A 15,141-nucleotide genomic window follows, 5' to 3' on the forward strand; every position below is an offset into this window, starting at 1 on the left:
AGATTTCCCTGAACAGCTTTTACTATAACATTTTTTAATTTTATATATAGGCCTAAAGAAAAGGAATAAAGATATTTCTTAAAAAGCTCCTTATGATGATGCAGGTTTGTTGTGACAGTAGCCATTACTGCTTCACATGTTTTACACACAAACCTTGCAACTAACAGTGTATCCCAATTCAGGGGCTGTCCGGTCTATGGAGGCGTGTCCTTCGAAGGCTGCCTAGACTCGCTGAGGCTGGACCGAAATGAGATGGTCTGCCGTACGGCTAATTTCCTGTTTGTGTCACAGCACCGCTGTTCCCGCCCGTTCACTTCTCCACTGACGCCACCATGTTCTCAAATCCTTGCCGCCACGCACTGAACCTCGGGATATGTTGGATGGCGAAGGATCCGCCCGTTGGGTCCTTTGTTGCTGTGGAACAGAAGGGCACATTTCTCTGCCGCATATGAAGGAGCCTGCGAAATGGGACAGCCTAGTCGTGCCGCTGTGATGCAATCGGCCTTCAGGTGCAGTCTCCAAAGGACGCAGCGCTGAATTGGGGCACGCTGTAAGAGTAGCTGAGGTAGTTCAGGAGGGAGCTGTGCGCATGTCAAATTGGGGACCTTCCTGGCCAAAGTACTGTGGAGATCAGCGTTCACCCTCATCTAACTCTCTGAATTCAGTTCATGAAGGCCTTGCTAATTAGCTGCTGAGCTGAATCAGGTGTGTTTAATGAGACCGCATGTAGATGTGTGCAGTGTTTTGGCCTGTAAGTACTGGAGCCTGACACAGTCATCTGATATGATGGAGTGTGAAGATGTAATTGGCTGTTTACCTAAATTGTTCATTGCTCTCAATGCTGGAGTGTTCAAGTCCAGCACACAAAAGGCTGTAATGCTACGTTCCATCAGTCTAATTACGCCACTCTGGCGCCGGCACCTTCATCACAGCCCTCATCGACGTGTGTAACGTATAACTTCTATCGCGATACGATAATAATATGACTTGCCGTGCTGCCCTGCTGTCACAGTGCTTGACGTAGTACAACACCGTGTCATGCCAGTTCATCGCACTTCAGTGGTTGGTGTCTCAAATGGTTTCATACAAGTAAAAGCAATTCTTTGACTCAAAAGGGTCTGTATATGCTGTAAGCGAAGTGCTTTGCTGTATGGTTTTCATACACGTAACACCAAAGTTGCTCTTCCTCTTTGCGTCCGTAGGGAAACAGGCATGTATTTGAGTAATACAGATTGTTCAGGCACCGTATTTCTGTATAAACAGAAACTGCTTTCTTGCACATCTATACAACATTTAGTGAAATTTGGGTAAAAGGGAATTAGAGAAAATGTTCATGTGTCAAGAACAATGACTGATTGAACCCCAGTCATACAGATAAATGCTAAGCAAGAAAACATTATTAAACATCCCTTAAACATCCTTTAAACTCTCCTGCCCTGAGGGGACAGTGGCAGTGATTTAATTCTGCTTTTTTAACAGTCACAGGGCTGCTGTTGTCATGAAAGTGGCTGGACTGAAACCGCGCTGTCCGAAAGTTTCTGTTGCCCGTTTACCGTTGACGCCTGGTTGATCCCCCTCGTGCATGTGGTCGAGTCGGAGTTTCCTTGTGTCTTATGAATGCTAAGCTGTGACTAATTTTGATCAAAAACGAATTATTTTTCTTACTGAAGCATTGTGATTTTTAGGAGTAGCAAAGGTCTCGGCGAGATAACGACGCGCCACCTGATACTTGAACGCGTTTTCGGAAATGATCGCATATGTGTGTAGCTTGTGGAAAGCATGAAGCAGCGCCAGAGTCCCAGGATGGAGCCGCTGGAGAAGGTTCTCGCTATGAAATCTCAAGCACAGAATAAACACTGCCTACAAATCTAATACTAAACTGACCGGAGATGGTCCAGGAAACGGTGGAGTTGTCCACCAGCTAAGGAAAAGATGAGGCTTACAGACTGTTCCAGAACCAGCTCTACACCAGAAGAGAAGAGCCCGGTTGAGAATATTTTATTGGATGTAAGCATCTGCAGATCTAACTATACAAGAATGAAGTGAACCGTCATGCATAAAATGGACAAAAATAGTTTGTGCACAGCAACAAAAAGGGACAATTAAAATCAAACCTTCAGATCTGTTATTTTCTATTCCAGCTTATGTGCGCTGTGAGGATTTTGTTTATTTGTGAAATGAGTGCCTGGGGTCTTTCTCACGAAGCAGGGCTTCTTGCTTTGCCAGCTACCTGTTAAGCTCAGCTCCATCTCACCCAGAACTTTCCGTGACGATTTATTACTTCTACTTTTGTTTTTTTTAATGGGATGAATTACTTGTGGCACACCTAACCTCCAGGCCAAGCCAAGTTCAGGATTTCAGATAACAAAATAGCTCTTAGACCAATCAGGCACAGCCTTCTGACGGAGACGGACCCCTCTTCTCCACTTCTTTTCTTTTCCCTCTGCTGTGTTTCTGGCATTAATCACATGGAAAATTGAAAATATAAACCATACTACATAAATAAGAATATTGCTGCTGTTGGAAGAAAACCTTGTATCTCCAGAATGGTAACTTCTACAGGAGAAGGAAAAAACCTTTTCTGTTTTTGATGCAGGTCAATGGAACCAGACGAAGTCATTTTGGGCTGTTTCATTCGGTCCATTCATCATGAAATTTACACACAGCATAAAGGGCAACAGACGTTTTCAAATTAAGTCAAAAACTGAACAATGTTGAAAAATCTCAGAAATTGAGATGTGAGATGTTTTCTTCCCCAGCAGTGATAACAGTTAAGACTCCAATAAGCACCAATGCTGTGTTGACAGCTGTTGTTAAGTGCTTTCCTTTCTTCAGATTGACATACAGTGCTCAGAAGTAGTTTTAGGACGCTTCCATCATCATTTATTTTTATCATTATTAAATCTGTTAATGCATTGTGGAAATTGTGGAAAGTCCGCCCCCCCCATTTTACTTCAAAGCAGATGTTGGGACATTAATCCAAATGCACACGATTCAACCCAGAGATCTTAATCAGATCATCCAACACACCGGCCTTTTATGTTTGTCACATTCTGAAGGATATCGTGTTCAATTAATGCGACAAATCTCTTGGTGATAAAATGTCTGTTGGGAAAAATTACAGATGCACAATTAAGAGGGAAAAATGTACTGAAGACAAGAAGATTCACTACGTGGTCGAAAGCCTGCCAGGCTCTCACCATCCAAAACAAAACATCTCACAAGCCTGGTTGACCAGGTGTTGTGCAAACTGGGCAGTTCATGCCTAAAAGACTTTCACGGGTCATCCAAATGAAGAGCGACAAAATACTAACCCAAGTTAAATACTACACACTGACCTACATAAAGGAAAGAGACACTAATGTTTCAGTACTTCTTCTAGCCTTATTGATTATCGGGAATCTAAGTTTTAGTTAGTAAACCTGGCTGTTATTGTTGGTTTGTAATAGATATGAAATGATTAAATTAAAGTAGTACATAAACGACCCCCCCCCCCCCTTGACTTTACAACTCGTATGATGGGCTGGTCTTAATATGATGGGCTGGTCTTAAGGATTAATCAGAGTATTTAAACCTAGGATAACAGTTGGATCGTGCTTCGTGAGACAGACCCCTCGTTTCTCCAAAGCAGTGTTATGATCACTTTAAGCGTCGGAGTGAACGTCAGTAGACATCTGGCTCCACCCTCTTATGGCGATCGTCATGTCTGTGATGTTTTTGATTATCCAGGCCCTGAATGTTTCATCTGGACTTACCAAGCAGCTTTTATCCCAGTCATACATATCTCCACGTGGCTTGCCCTTTACCTAGGGACAACGTCCAACCGCAACCCTCTGCCCACTACTGGTCTTTCTGTCCACTCAAGTATTTTATAAGTGCATATATACCCGTGTGTACATACTGTATTTATAAATGTTTGTTGCTTTGTAAATCAATGCCTGTGTAGGTGGAATGTACAAAATGTAAAGACGTCCATTTTAATAAACATGACTATGCTTACATTGCTGGGGTTCTTGTGAGTTTCTCGATGAGGAGTCTTGATTTGAAGTATCAGTGTCCTGACGTTTCAGATGTACAGTTGTGGTTAGTGGAAAGGAAATTCCACCAGTAATTATTTAGTTATTTATGTACTTATTTATTTATAGATTTAGCACTATTTTACCATCATCAACATTACATACAAACACCCAGACATGTAGGTTGACTGGTCGTTTTGAATAGTAAGTAAAGGGGCTATATTTGCATTGCAGACACTGTGAATCCTGGTTCCTTGTTTCTCTACAAAGCCCCAGTTCACATCAAGCCTCTTACTGACTGTTTACATCACAACAATTATGTAGAAATTGTCTGGTTGTATTATGAGGAATTCCCATTTATGGCTCAGTTAAACAGCAGGCTCCATTACTACATTATTTTTTTCCTTATTTTTAACCTAAATTAACTCCTAGATCTTCATACCAAGATGCCACGTTGTCTGTCGTTCTCTATCTGAGGTGATACGGCTGCATGTCCGCCATGTTGGAGAGGTCAAGATCCGCTTGTGAACAAATTCACTTGTACTGAGAGACGAAGAGTCTCGGGATTAAATGGGCCACAACTTCCTCACTACTCAACCGATTTTCACCAAATCTGTTTTGTTATAATCTTCAGACACAGATTAATCCAGGCTGCACGGGTCTGCTCCCGGTAGCTTTTATTTCTTTAATAACCAATTGTGCTAATTATCCGTCGAGACCAGCAAGAAAGTATTCAGTCTGCACTGGGCGTGAGTTTAGCGCTCCGGTAAAAACACAATCAGCAAATCCATCCGTGTGTGAATCATTTCTAATGTTAAAACACATAAAGTAAAGTAATCCCCCCAAAACACACTGAGAAGGACGAGCCTGAAGTTGGCTCACCAGCTTGTTCTTGGAGTTTTCCTGTTCCACCTTAAACAGTGCAGCAGTCACATTCTGATGCCTGAAGCTGCACCATTTAAGGTGGAATGGGAAAATTCGAACAAGATGCTGGCAAATAAGAATCTGACTTCAGGTTTGTGTAAGACGGTGCTAATGTTAATCTGTTATGAATATCTACACGGATCATGGAATTTTAAACACTGATCAATGGACTATTAAATGAAATAAGCTCCATGTAAAACCAGAGGAAAAACAATCACATCACCAGGTTCTCTGAGCCTCATTAACCACACGGCCACATCTAACATTAAACACCACACAAACAACACGCCTCACACAGACATGAGTGTGGATCACTGTGTTCCCTCCGTTATGTAACCCTATCCCTCTTTCTGAGAGTAATATTCCTGAAATAGTGTCATTTTAGACAGTATCTTTCTTAAACTGCCACTCTGTTATGGGACTGAATGCAGTCCAGCAGTGATGTTGACCTCCCCAGAATGACTGCTTTCTTGACGTGCCTGGCTGGACCCAACGCGGCATCTAGGCATGTATATCTATGACTGAACGTGTGCGGCACACCAGGATTTAACAGAACGGTTGGGTGAAAAGTACAATTACCACAACGTCCCCTTAAATCCAAAAGTAGTCAGACAGACATGTTTGGTGTCAGCAGTTTGCTTCTTTAGTTTTGCTCAGACACTGTGAGGCTAATGTTTATTTCAAGAGGGCTGAGAAAAATGTCAAAATTTCTCATTTTCTTTGTAGAGAAACTTGCCAAGAATTATTCACAGTGGTGGGGATGGGAACCAGACATCTGCCATTACATTACATGAAATGAAAACGGATACATTGACTGATGTCTGAAGCTTTGTTTCAGGATAAGAATTTGGCCTTGAAGGCAAAATAGAAAGAGAAACAGGGAAACTTTTCTTTTTTGGATTTGAAGTTAAATGAAGTGACTGTACTTGTGCTGCACTGTAGACAACATGATACTTGGACCTTCCTTTGATCACGCCCATTGTAATTTCACACCAGACCTCTCTGTACGACTTTTTACATTCTGACAGTTGAATTTTTATACATTTCTCTAACAACCTGACATTGTTTGAAGCAGTTGTGGTTTAAGCACGCAGTTTGGCAAGTGCTAATTGATGGGATATAAGCTTTCATTTCTTGTTAGCTACATTAGCCTCAGCTCCAGTGCAAAACTAAAGATGCAAAATAGGGGTACCAAAAATGTCTGATACAGAGCCTCTAAGGGGATGTGGTTAAAAAAATAAATAAATAAAATTTATGACATTGCATTCCCTCGCAAAAAATATGCGTTCCTTCACAAATGTTCTGCATTACGATGCAAACAGTTTGCGTTCGCTTGCAAAGGCTGTGCTGTGCTTAAGCTCAGAGATGGAGCAGCTCATTGAATTTATGTTGATCTTGGACTGAAATATAAAGACATAGTGTTGCTTCTCAAAGTCAAACAATATTATGCTAGAAGTGAGTGAAACTGAAACTGAGACCTCATACAGTAAATGCTACATTTACAGACGTTGCAGAGAACAATCGCTGAATAAACTCAGCGCAGACTGGAGAAACTGGGAAAACAGCTTTTAACGTCAGCTGTGCTAAACAGAGCTCTAATGTAGGGAACGTCGTCCGGCACCTTTGGTCCTACGTTTGCTTGCTTTGTGACAAGCAAATATTTTACAAAGGGACTTAACTTTTTGCGAGGGAATGCATTGTCATTAACAGTTCTGGAAGGATGTGACTGCCTGTTTAGACTTGGAGGAACAGATTGAATCTAAATTCGATGTATCTCTAAATGAGGCTGGTTCTGCAGATGCTTCACATAGCTGACTGGCTCTCTGCACAGACGTAGATGCTGCAGGGCCGGACCCTGCGCCTGCTGCGTCCCGGGATCCTGGGCAGCCTACAGCTCCTGGGCACGAACTCCTCGCAGGCTTCACGGAACTTGCGGATCCTCCAGCAGTACACAGCAGGGTTGAACACTGCCTTTAGGTAGCTGAGCCACAGCGCCCCTACGCTGGCTGGGTAGAACCCGGCACTCTGGTAGAACCTCTGGCTGAAGGCAGCCAGCAGGCTGAGCACCGTATGTGGCAGCCAGCAGACGGAGAAGCCCACAAAGAGGATGAGGATAGTGGTAAAGGCACGTGTCTTGAAGCTCATGTCCACGCTGAGCTGCGGGGGCCGCCGCAGGACCACTAAACCTGCTTTACCCCCTTGGTCAGGTCCGGGACAGGCGTGGTTATGGATGCGCAAGGCGTTACGACGGACAGCATTGAGGATGCGCAAGTACGAGAACAGCATGACGCTTACGGGTATAAAGAATGCAGTAGCTGCGAGCAGAACCGTGTACCCACGGTCCGGAAGGGACTCGATGTATCCCAGGATGCAGCGCCGGGGTTTGAGGCCCAGGGTCGGCCAGCTGGCCACTGAGGGCAGGGCCAGGCAGAAGGATAGCAGCCAGGACCCGGCGATCAACAGCCGGGCCCGACTTGGCGTCAGCTTGTCCTGCCGTCGTACGATGATGAGGAAGCGGTCCACGCTGATTATCAAGAGGATAGCCACTCCTTCCAGGACGAAGAGCCAGTAGAGCATGACTGTGACACGGCAGAAGTCCAACCCAAAGCGCCAGTCATCGGACACCACAGTCACAGCAGTCACAGGCATGCAGAAAAGGGACTGCATGATATCAGTAAAGGCCAGGGTGGCCAGCAACAGGTTTATGGCGGACCGCATGGCCGGCTTCTGGTAGACTATGAGGCAAACGACGGCATTGCCGAGGAAACCAACAGTGATGATGACCACCATTACAACAGACAGGGCAGCCCTGAGGGTGATGGGTAAAGGGGCGTTTGTGGCTCCCGGAAGCTCCGTCACGTTCATCACATATTTGATCATGCGGCGTTCCGTTAAGCCACATCCAGAGCTGCTGTTGCAGATCATTATCTTGGTGAAGCTGCCAGTCCAGTCCAGTCCAGTCCAGGATGAATCAGGTGTCTTGTTTCTGTTTTGCTATGTTGTCCATTTTACTGTGTCTAGAGGCCAGAGAACAGGACATGGAGAGAAATACGGTTAATGAGGAATTCCACGGATTTCTGCTTTACGTTGTAAACAAAGTCATTGAAAGGTTTCCTGGTTGATGCGTTGTTCTAGAGAAACGTAGCATTGTTAATACAGCAGTGGTGATGGGAACCAGACATCCAAAGCCTGTGTGCCTCTAAAAGCTACATAAAATTATTACATCAAATGAGAATGATAGGGAGGCACAATCGGAATCAAGATGGGATTCGCCTGGATTTTTTGCTCAAAACATGAAATTGGCAATCAGCCAATTTATTATTTTTGTTTTGGCAGATGTGTTGCAGTTTTAGAATGTAAATAATATGAGCCAGCTAACCCCAATAACACAGTGTGAGCTTAATTAAGCAGATTAATAAAAATCACCCATTGGCCAGTTTGGCTGTAAAGAAGCAGGAATTGGAATCGGCCATAATAACGAAATGACTGGTGTGTAAATAAATATGCCACCTGATCACTGAGACAGTGCTTGTATATACATGCACTCAATAATCCAATCATATTTCCAATCAATTACCTGATAATTTTAAATAGATGTAAACACCAAGCTCTGATCTAGAAAACCGATTAAGAAATCTGACAAAGATTTTAGCTCAGTAATCTGATTTCTCAGTGCATGTGAACTCTTACTCTGATTTCTGTCGGATTTCTCAGGCTGCACCTGCGCGAGATCAGACGGTGGATGTCGCAAGATGCAGCAAAACACTTCTGGAGCTGCGCTGAAACCAAACACGAAATAAAGGATTTATATATTTTTCGTCTTCTATATGATGTACACTCACCAGCCACTTTATTAGGTGCTAGTAAAAGGTTGGACCCCCTTTCACCTTCAGAACTGTCTTAATTCTTCGTGGCAGACTTTCAACAAGGTGTTAGAAACGTTCCTCAGAGATTTTGGTTGGTTATTTGAGTTCCTGTTGCCTTTCTATCATCTGGAACCAGTCTGCCCATTCTCCTCTGACCTCTCACATCAACAAGGCATTTTCGTCCACACAACTGACCGCTCACTGGATATTTCCTCTTTTTCTGACCGTTCTCTGTAAACCCTAGAGATGGTTGTGTGTGAAAATCCCAGTAGATCAGCAGTTTCTGAAATACTCAGACCAGCCCGTCTGGCTCCAACAACCACGCCACGTTCAAAGCCCCTTAAATCCCCTTTCTTCCCCGTTCTGATGCTCGGTCTGCACTTCAGCAAGTCGTCTTGACCACCTCTACAGGCCTAAATGCACTGAGTTGTGGCCGTGTGATTGGCTGATTAGCTATTTGTGTTAACAAGCAATTTAACAATTGTACCTAATAAAGTGGCCGGTGAGTGTATGTTCATATTTTTCAGGTAAAGTGTCGCGATGAAAAAACTGAAGCATGAAGTTTGAGTTTTATGTTATGTCACATCGTCTTCTGTGTTTATTTGCTGGTTGCAGAGTAGAAATCTGATTACTGTCCGAGTCATGTAGACCTGGAGTTTCCCCATATTATCTCGAGTATGTTATGTGTTGATCAGATTACGGTTGTTAGGTTGTAGGCTTGGCCTGAAATGTGTTTTTTAGGCCATTAGTGGTGGAGGGATACATGCAGGGTGCTGTAAGACAAAACAGAACCCATACAAAACATATTGCTCACATTTTCCACTATTTTGCCATTAACAAAATTACATACAAAAACTTAGAAGACAACTGTGTAAGCCAGGGGTACCCCACCAGACCAGTGCTTAGACCAGGGGTGCCCAATCCTGGTCCTCAAGATCTGCCACCCTGGAGAGTTTAGATCCAACACACCTGGCTCTAATGCTCGGATGCCCCTGAAGCCCTTCGTTACCTCGATCAGGTTGTACAGGGTGGTAGATCTCCAGGACCAGGATTGGGCACCACTGGTCTAGTCATTAGGAGAGCATGAGTTTGTTACCCTGGCGATGCTACAGTGATCTTTTGCTGGAAGACCAAGAGGGCATAACTGACCACTCTGTCCCCACATCGCTCAGTGCAGTGCTAGCCAGTGTGGCCATCTGTTAGCTAAAGTATCAGAGCTGGCAGTTAGTGATCTCCTGCAAGCGTGTAGATCTGCCCAGGTAGTTCGAAAAAGACATAGTGCTGCTTTATAGTGAGTTGAATTCAGAACCACTAGCCAACTGTGCCAGCACACAGAGGAATTAGACCTCCGCATTTAACCCATCTGTGCTGTGAAACACCCACATACATGCACACTAGTGAACACACACACTAGGGGGCAGTGAGCACACTTGCCCGGAGTGGTGAGCAGCCCTATCCATAGCGCCCAGGGAGCAGATGGGGGTTAGGTGTCTTGCTCAAGGGCACTTCATTCACATACTTTTGGCTCAGGGGATCGAACCAGTGACCTTCCAGTCAAAAGGCTGGTTCCCGAACCTCCAGCCCACGACTGCCCCCTAAAAATGTGTCGGTGGAGGCACACACACCTTAGACATCTTAGCTTAGCATTGTGTGCTAAAGAGAGATCTAACTTGCAGGTAGAACTGGAAAATAACAAAATTGAGAGGAAATTTTGGTATAAATAATAAAAAAAAACTCAAAAACCCAGAAATGGTGTAGGTTATTAAATTAAAAGGCTATACTTGTATGGCAGACATTGCAACCCCTGGTTCCCATCACCACCACTCTAAAGAAGTCTAAGCCAAAGATTTTCTCTATAGTGCACCATTTCACCTCAAAGCACTCTAAATGACTTTGTTTACATCTCGCTGACTGAACATTGCATGTTTTTTAATGAAAAATCCTTTTTAAGGAATCATTTACAAAATCCAGAAAGAAATGAAGCCATTATGAACATCTCAACATTTCTGCAGAACAGATGTAGCACTGCAGGGCATCAACACGGCATATAACATTTACAAGCTACATATGAAACTGAACGAGAGACTTCCAGACGGCTTACTGTTGTCATGGCTACAGACGAGGACGCAGTACACGATGTCCATGATGATGATGAGCCACGGCATCATGGAGAGCCCTCCCGGAGCATCTACTCCTGTTTGAGAGACGAGTCAGTGCCCTGAAAACATGAAGTGCACAGACGTGGAGGACAGGGGAAAAACACTCACTGGAAAGGTCTTGTGTGGTGAAGGAATGAAGGTGCGGGATTCCTGTCCCCACTACCAAGGAAACTGGGGAGCAGCTCCATGGCAACAAAAGCTCTTAGGGTGCGAGAAAGTGAGCCATGTCCAAAAATAGGACTTCACCGACGGCTGCAGACTGAGGACAGAAATGTAAGCTTGTGCTGCGTTGAACAGGCCTGTTAGTCCCCATTGCTTTGCAGTAGCTTTAGAGATGGCCTACTGGTGTCTATGGATATCTGTATCAGCCTGATATCAGCAGAAAATGCTGGATCGAAATTAGAGGCAAGAAATAAACGAATCTGTCCAATCCTGCAACAAACGTAGTCTAAAACAGCACCTCGGTGTTAGCTATGCATTTCTTCCAGTGGGGTAGTAGTACTTCAGCATAACAGCCTACTTTAAGATAATCGTCTTAAGTGACGTTAACCTGTAATTAAAAATAGCTTATTTTGAAGATTAGTAGCAATAATAAGCAAAGCCTCTTACTTCTTTGACGCATGAGTTCGATGTAGTATGTAATCATTTTCATTTAAGCATTCAAAAAAATGTAACCTCTCAGGAATACATACATATATATATATATATACACTGATCAGGCATAACATCATGACCACCTCCTTGTTTCTGCACTCACTGTCCACTTTATCAGCTCCACTTACTGTATAGCTGCACTCTGTAGTTCTACAGTTACAGACTGTAGTCCATCTGTTTCTCTGATACTCTGTTACCCTGTTCTTCAGTGGTCAGGACCCCCATGGACCCTCACAGAGCAGGTACTATTTGAGTGGTGGATCATCACTACAGTCTGTAACTGTAGAACTACAAAGTGCAGCTACAGTAAGTGGAGAAGATAAGATGGACAGTGAAGGTAGAAACAAGGAGGTAAGATGGTGCTTTCATGGAATTCCCCTGAGATGAAAGCAAAACTGCAAAAACAACCTATTTTGAATTGATTGGGGATTTACCACATATCAGTATAGTCTCAGCCATTCATGTTGAAGTTATAAGGAGTGTTTCTGTTCTGACTGCTTTTAGAATGGGGCAGAATACAGGGCAGCCAATCAGAACTGAATTCATTTACATATTGCTGCTGTGGGACCAAAACCTCGTATCTCCAACATGGTAACTTTACAGGAGATGGAAAAAAACCTGCTTTACTTTTAATGCAAGTCAGTGGAACCAGGCATTTCTTTTGGTCCATTCATCATGAAATTTACACAGAACGTGAAGAACAACAGGCGTTTTCGATTTATGTCAAAAACTGAAAAACAACAAAAACGAGATACGAGGTTTTCCTCCCACAGTGATACGTCACCCTTGTAGAGGCAGATATGTAAATATTTACATCTACACAGCCGACAGCAGTTCAGCCCTGAACTTGTTGAAGCTGAATGAGGCAGAATCCACGGCAGCCAATAAGAACTGAGCTCATTTACATACATCAGCATTAAAAGCACAGCAACAAAACCAGCCTGTTTACTTGTAAGGGATAAAGAGAGGCTGGAAAATGGGGATGTAGAACTGAACTATGACAAAGTTTTCCTCAGCGGAATAAATAAAACACCACAACCACTTCAGCTCCTCGAGACCACCGGTGGGTCCAAACCGCACTTGGTCATGTTCTCCATAACGTTCATATTCCATAAGCTCCATTCAGAAGCTGGGCGTCGTGTGAGGCTGTAGCTCTTCTCTCCAGTCTAATAGACGGTGATGTCATTTTAAACCCTTATAATAAAAGAAGCTGAACTTTGTTTTTCTACTGAAAGTCGACCCGTTTTCCCCAAATCTGGGCTCTAAACTATAAACAGACGGCGTCTCTTCAGTGATCTGCTCTGGAAACATCACTTTTAGAGAACAACACAAAGAGCGTCGGAGATTTTTGGCTTTCAGCAGTAAATTGTGCGCAGGTAGTGACGTGTGGAGATCATAAAACACACGTTCTGCTCATCTGAGGGGAGATTTTACACTAAAATATATAAATAAATAAATAAATAAAAATGTATATTTATTTCATGCAGTTACTGAATAATGAGGTCAAGTAAATTCAGATGGACAAACCAAAAGATACCCTGGAGATTAAGAGGTTAAGGAGTAGTATCGGGTCGGTCTCGGCTGATTGGGCCATCTCTAATCAGGAACCATCATCCGGCCTTGATCCGGGTGGACTGTGAGTTCACTGGAACGTCATTTCCCGTTGATCCGTGGGACATTTTTCTTGTTTATTCTGAGTAAAAAGAAAAAACCACATCCGAGGCGTTTCTCACAACCACGGGGGCAGGAGGATCCCAGCCAGCACGGTCATGAAGAGATCACACGCCTAAAAAGATGGTTCTGCTAGGGTTCTTCAGTGAAGGCAGTAGTTCTGTTTAGAACAATGCGCTCTAGTTCTACTCTAATTCAGGCTGAAATGGTTCTTTACATGGTGAAGTGGTTCTTCAGATTGATACGAGTGCTGTGGTTCTATATAGCACCAAAAACAGTTCCTCTATTTTTATGATGTCAAGCTTATAGTAATAGAAGAACCCTTTTTAGTGCTAGATAGAACCACTTTCAAAGGGGTTCTGCTGTTAGGTTGTCAAGCTTGTAATTATGGAAGAACCCCTTTTGGTGCCATATAGAACCACATACAACACATTCTCCATCAATCTGTAGAACCATCTCCATATATAGGACCTTTTTGAAAGTGGTTCAATCTAGCACCCAAAAGGGTTCTGCTGTTAGGTTGTCAAGCTTGCAGTAATGGAAGAACCCTTTTTGGTGCCATATAGAACCACAAATAACACATCAATCTAAAGAACCATTTCCATATATAGAACCTTTTTGAAAGTGGTTCTATCTAGCACCTGAAAGCGTTCTTCTGCTCTTAAGCTTTTATTAATAGAACCATTTTTTGATCCCATATAGAACAACATACAACACATTCTCCATCAATCTGAAGAACCATTTACTTGTATAGAACCTTTTTGAAAGTGGTTCTATCTAGCACCTAAAAGGGTTCTGCTGTTAGGTTGTCAAGCTTGTGATTATGGGAGAAGCCTTTTTGGTGCCAAATAGAACCGCATACAACACATCAATCTGAAGAACCATTTCCATACATAGAACCTTTCTGAAAGTGGCTGTTAGGTTGTCAAGCTTATAATAACAGAACCCTTTTTGGAGTAATGTAGAACCGTCTTCAAGAAAGGTTCTATAAAGAACCGTATACAACACATTCTCCACCAATCTGAAGAACCACGTCACCACGCAGAGAACCATTTCTACATAAAATGGTTCTATATAGAACTCATGGTTCTAAATAGAACCACTGCCTTCCCTACAGAACCCTTGAAGAACCGTCTCTCTTTAAGAGCGCAGGATGAGTCGGGATGAAGGAAATGATGCGCTATGGATTCTGATCCAGTCAATGGGTGATCGATACTCGGAGTTCTGCCCTCAGCTGCTTGTTTATGGTCCAGTCGGATCCTCTGACGGTCAGACGGTCAGACTCACCTGTGCCCTCCTGCGTAGCTCCCTCTGATTCGGACAGAGATCCTCGGTCCGGTTCTGAGGCTCAGTCTGCCATCTCTGACACCGGACCGGACCGGACCGCACGGGACGCGGTCAGGGAATAAACAGCGAGGAGCCGCTGAGCTGCGGCGCTGTGGTCGTGCTGGTCTCGGTCCTGTGCCCACTCGCAGTGGGATGATCGCGCGCCCCCGCGGCGCAGGCTCGCTCTCGTGAAGTGACGTCGTGATGTCAACAGAAGCCGCGCCGCCCAGTCCAGCTCGCGCTGCTGCCCGTTACTATAATCTACACCGACCGGAATGCATTTCATACTGGACTGGTGCTGGTTTAGCTGGTCACCCCAGCATGGTCATACTGGTTGACCAGCATACCAGGTCTATGCTGGTTTTGTGTCTGACTCTATACAGCACCAAATAGACTTACTTCTATTGATACGCTGTCAAGTCTGTAGTAATAGAGAACCCTTTTTGGTGCTAGATAGCTTTTTCAAAAGGTTCTACATAGAACCATAAACAACACACATCAAACTGTAGAACCATTTGCACATAT

At 43.8% G+C, this 15,141-nt stretch overlaps 2 protein-coding genes across 9 annotated transcripts in view; one reads left to right on the forward strand and one right to left on the reverse strand.

Moving 5' to 3' along the window:
• Window positions 1-4,001, forward strand: part of tgfbrap1 (transforming growth factor, beta receptor associated protein 1) — a 28,774-nt gene extending 24,773 nt beyond the window's left edge. For all 3 annotated transcript variants that reach the window (XM_017715227.2, XM_017715225.2, XM_017715226.2), the window contains exon 12: window positions 1-4,001. This exon is cut by the window's left edge and continues 984 nt beyond it. The gene's annotated coding sequence lies outside the window, so the exon portion shown is untranslated.
• LOC108437836 (high-affinity lysophosphatidic acid receptor-like) lies at window positions 3,731-14,788 on the reverse strand. Of its 6 annotated transcripts, XM_037536348.1 has the most exons (4): window positions 14,578-14,788; window positions 13,157-13,312; window positions 10,908-11,224; window positions 3,731-7,957 (listed from the first exon to the last, which is right to left on the reverse strand). In XM_037536348.1, the coding sequence occupies exon 4, from the start codon at window positions 7,863-7,865 to the stop codon at window positions 6,744-6,746; it is 1,122 nt and encodes a 373-aa protein (XP_037392245.1). In that variant the 5' UTR covers window positions 7,866-7,957; window positions 10,908-11,224; window positions 13,157-13,312; window positions 14,578-14,788; the 3' UTR covers window positions 3,731-6,743. The 6 variants fall into 6 exon arrangements, with proteins under 6 accessions (XP_037392245.1, XP_017570713.1, XP_017570710.1 ...); XM_017715224.2 differs by lacking the exon at window positions 13,157-13,312 and having other exon boundaries at window positions 10,908-11,000; XM_017715221.2 differs by lacking the exon at window positions 13,157-13,312 and having other exon boundaries at window positions 10,908-11,024.
• Between the last annotated feature and the right edge of the window lie 353 nt (window positions 14,789-15,141).

Source organism: Pygocentrus nattereri, chromosome 30 (genome assembly GCF_015220715.1).
Source record: "Pygocentrus nattereri isolate fPygNat1 chromosome 30, fPygNat1.pri, whole genome shotgun sequence".
In the NCBI taxonomy this organism is placed as follows: Eukaryota; Metazoa; Chordata; class Actinopteri; order Characiformes; family Serrasalmidae; genus Pygocentrus; species Pygocentrus nattereri.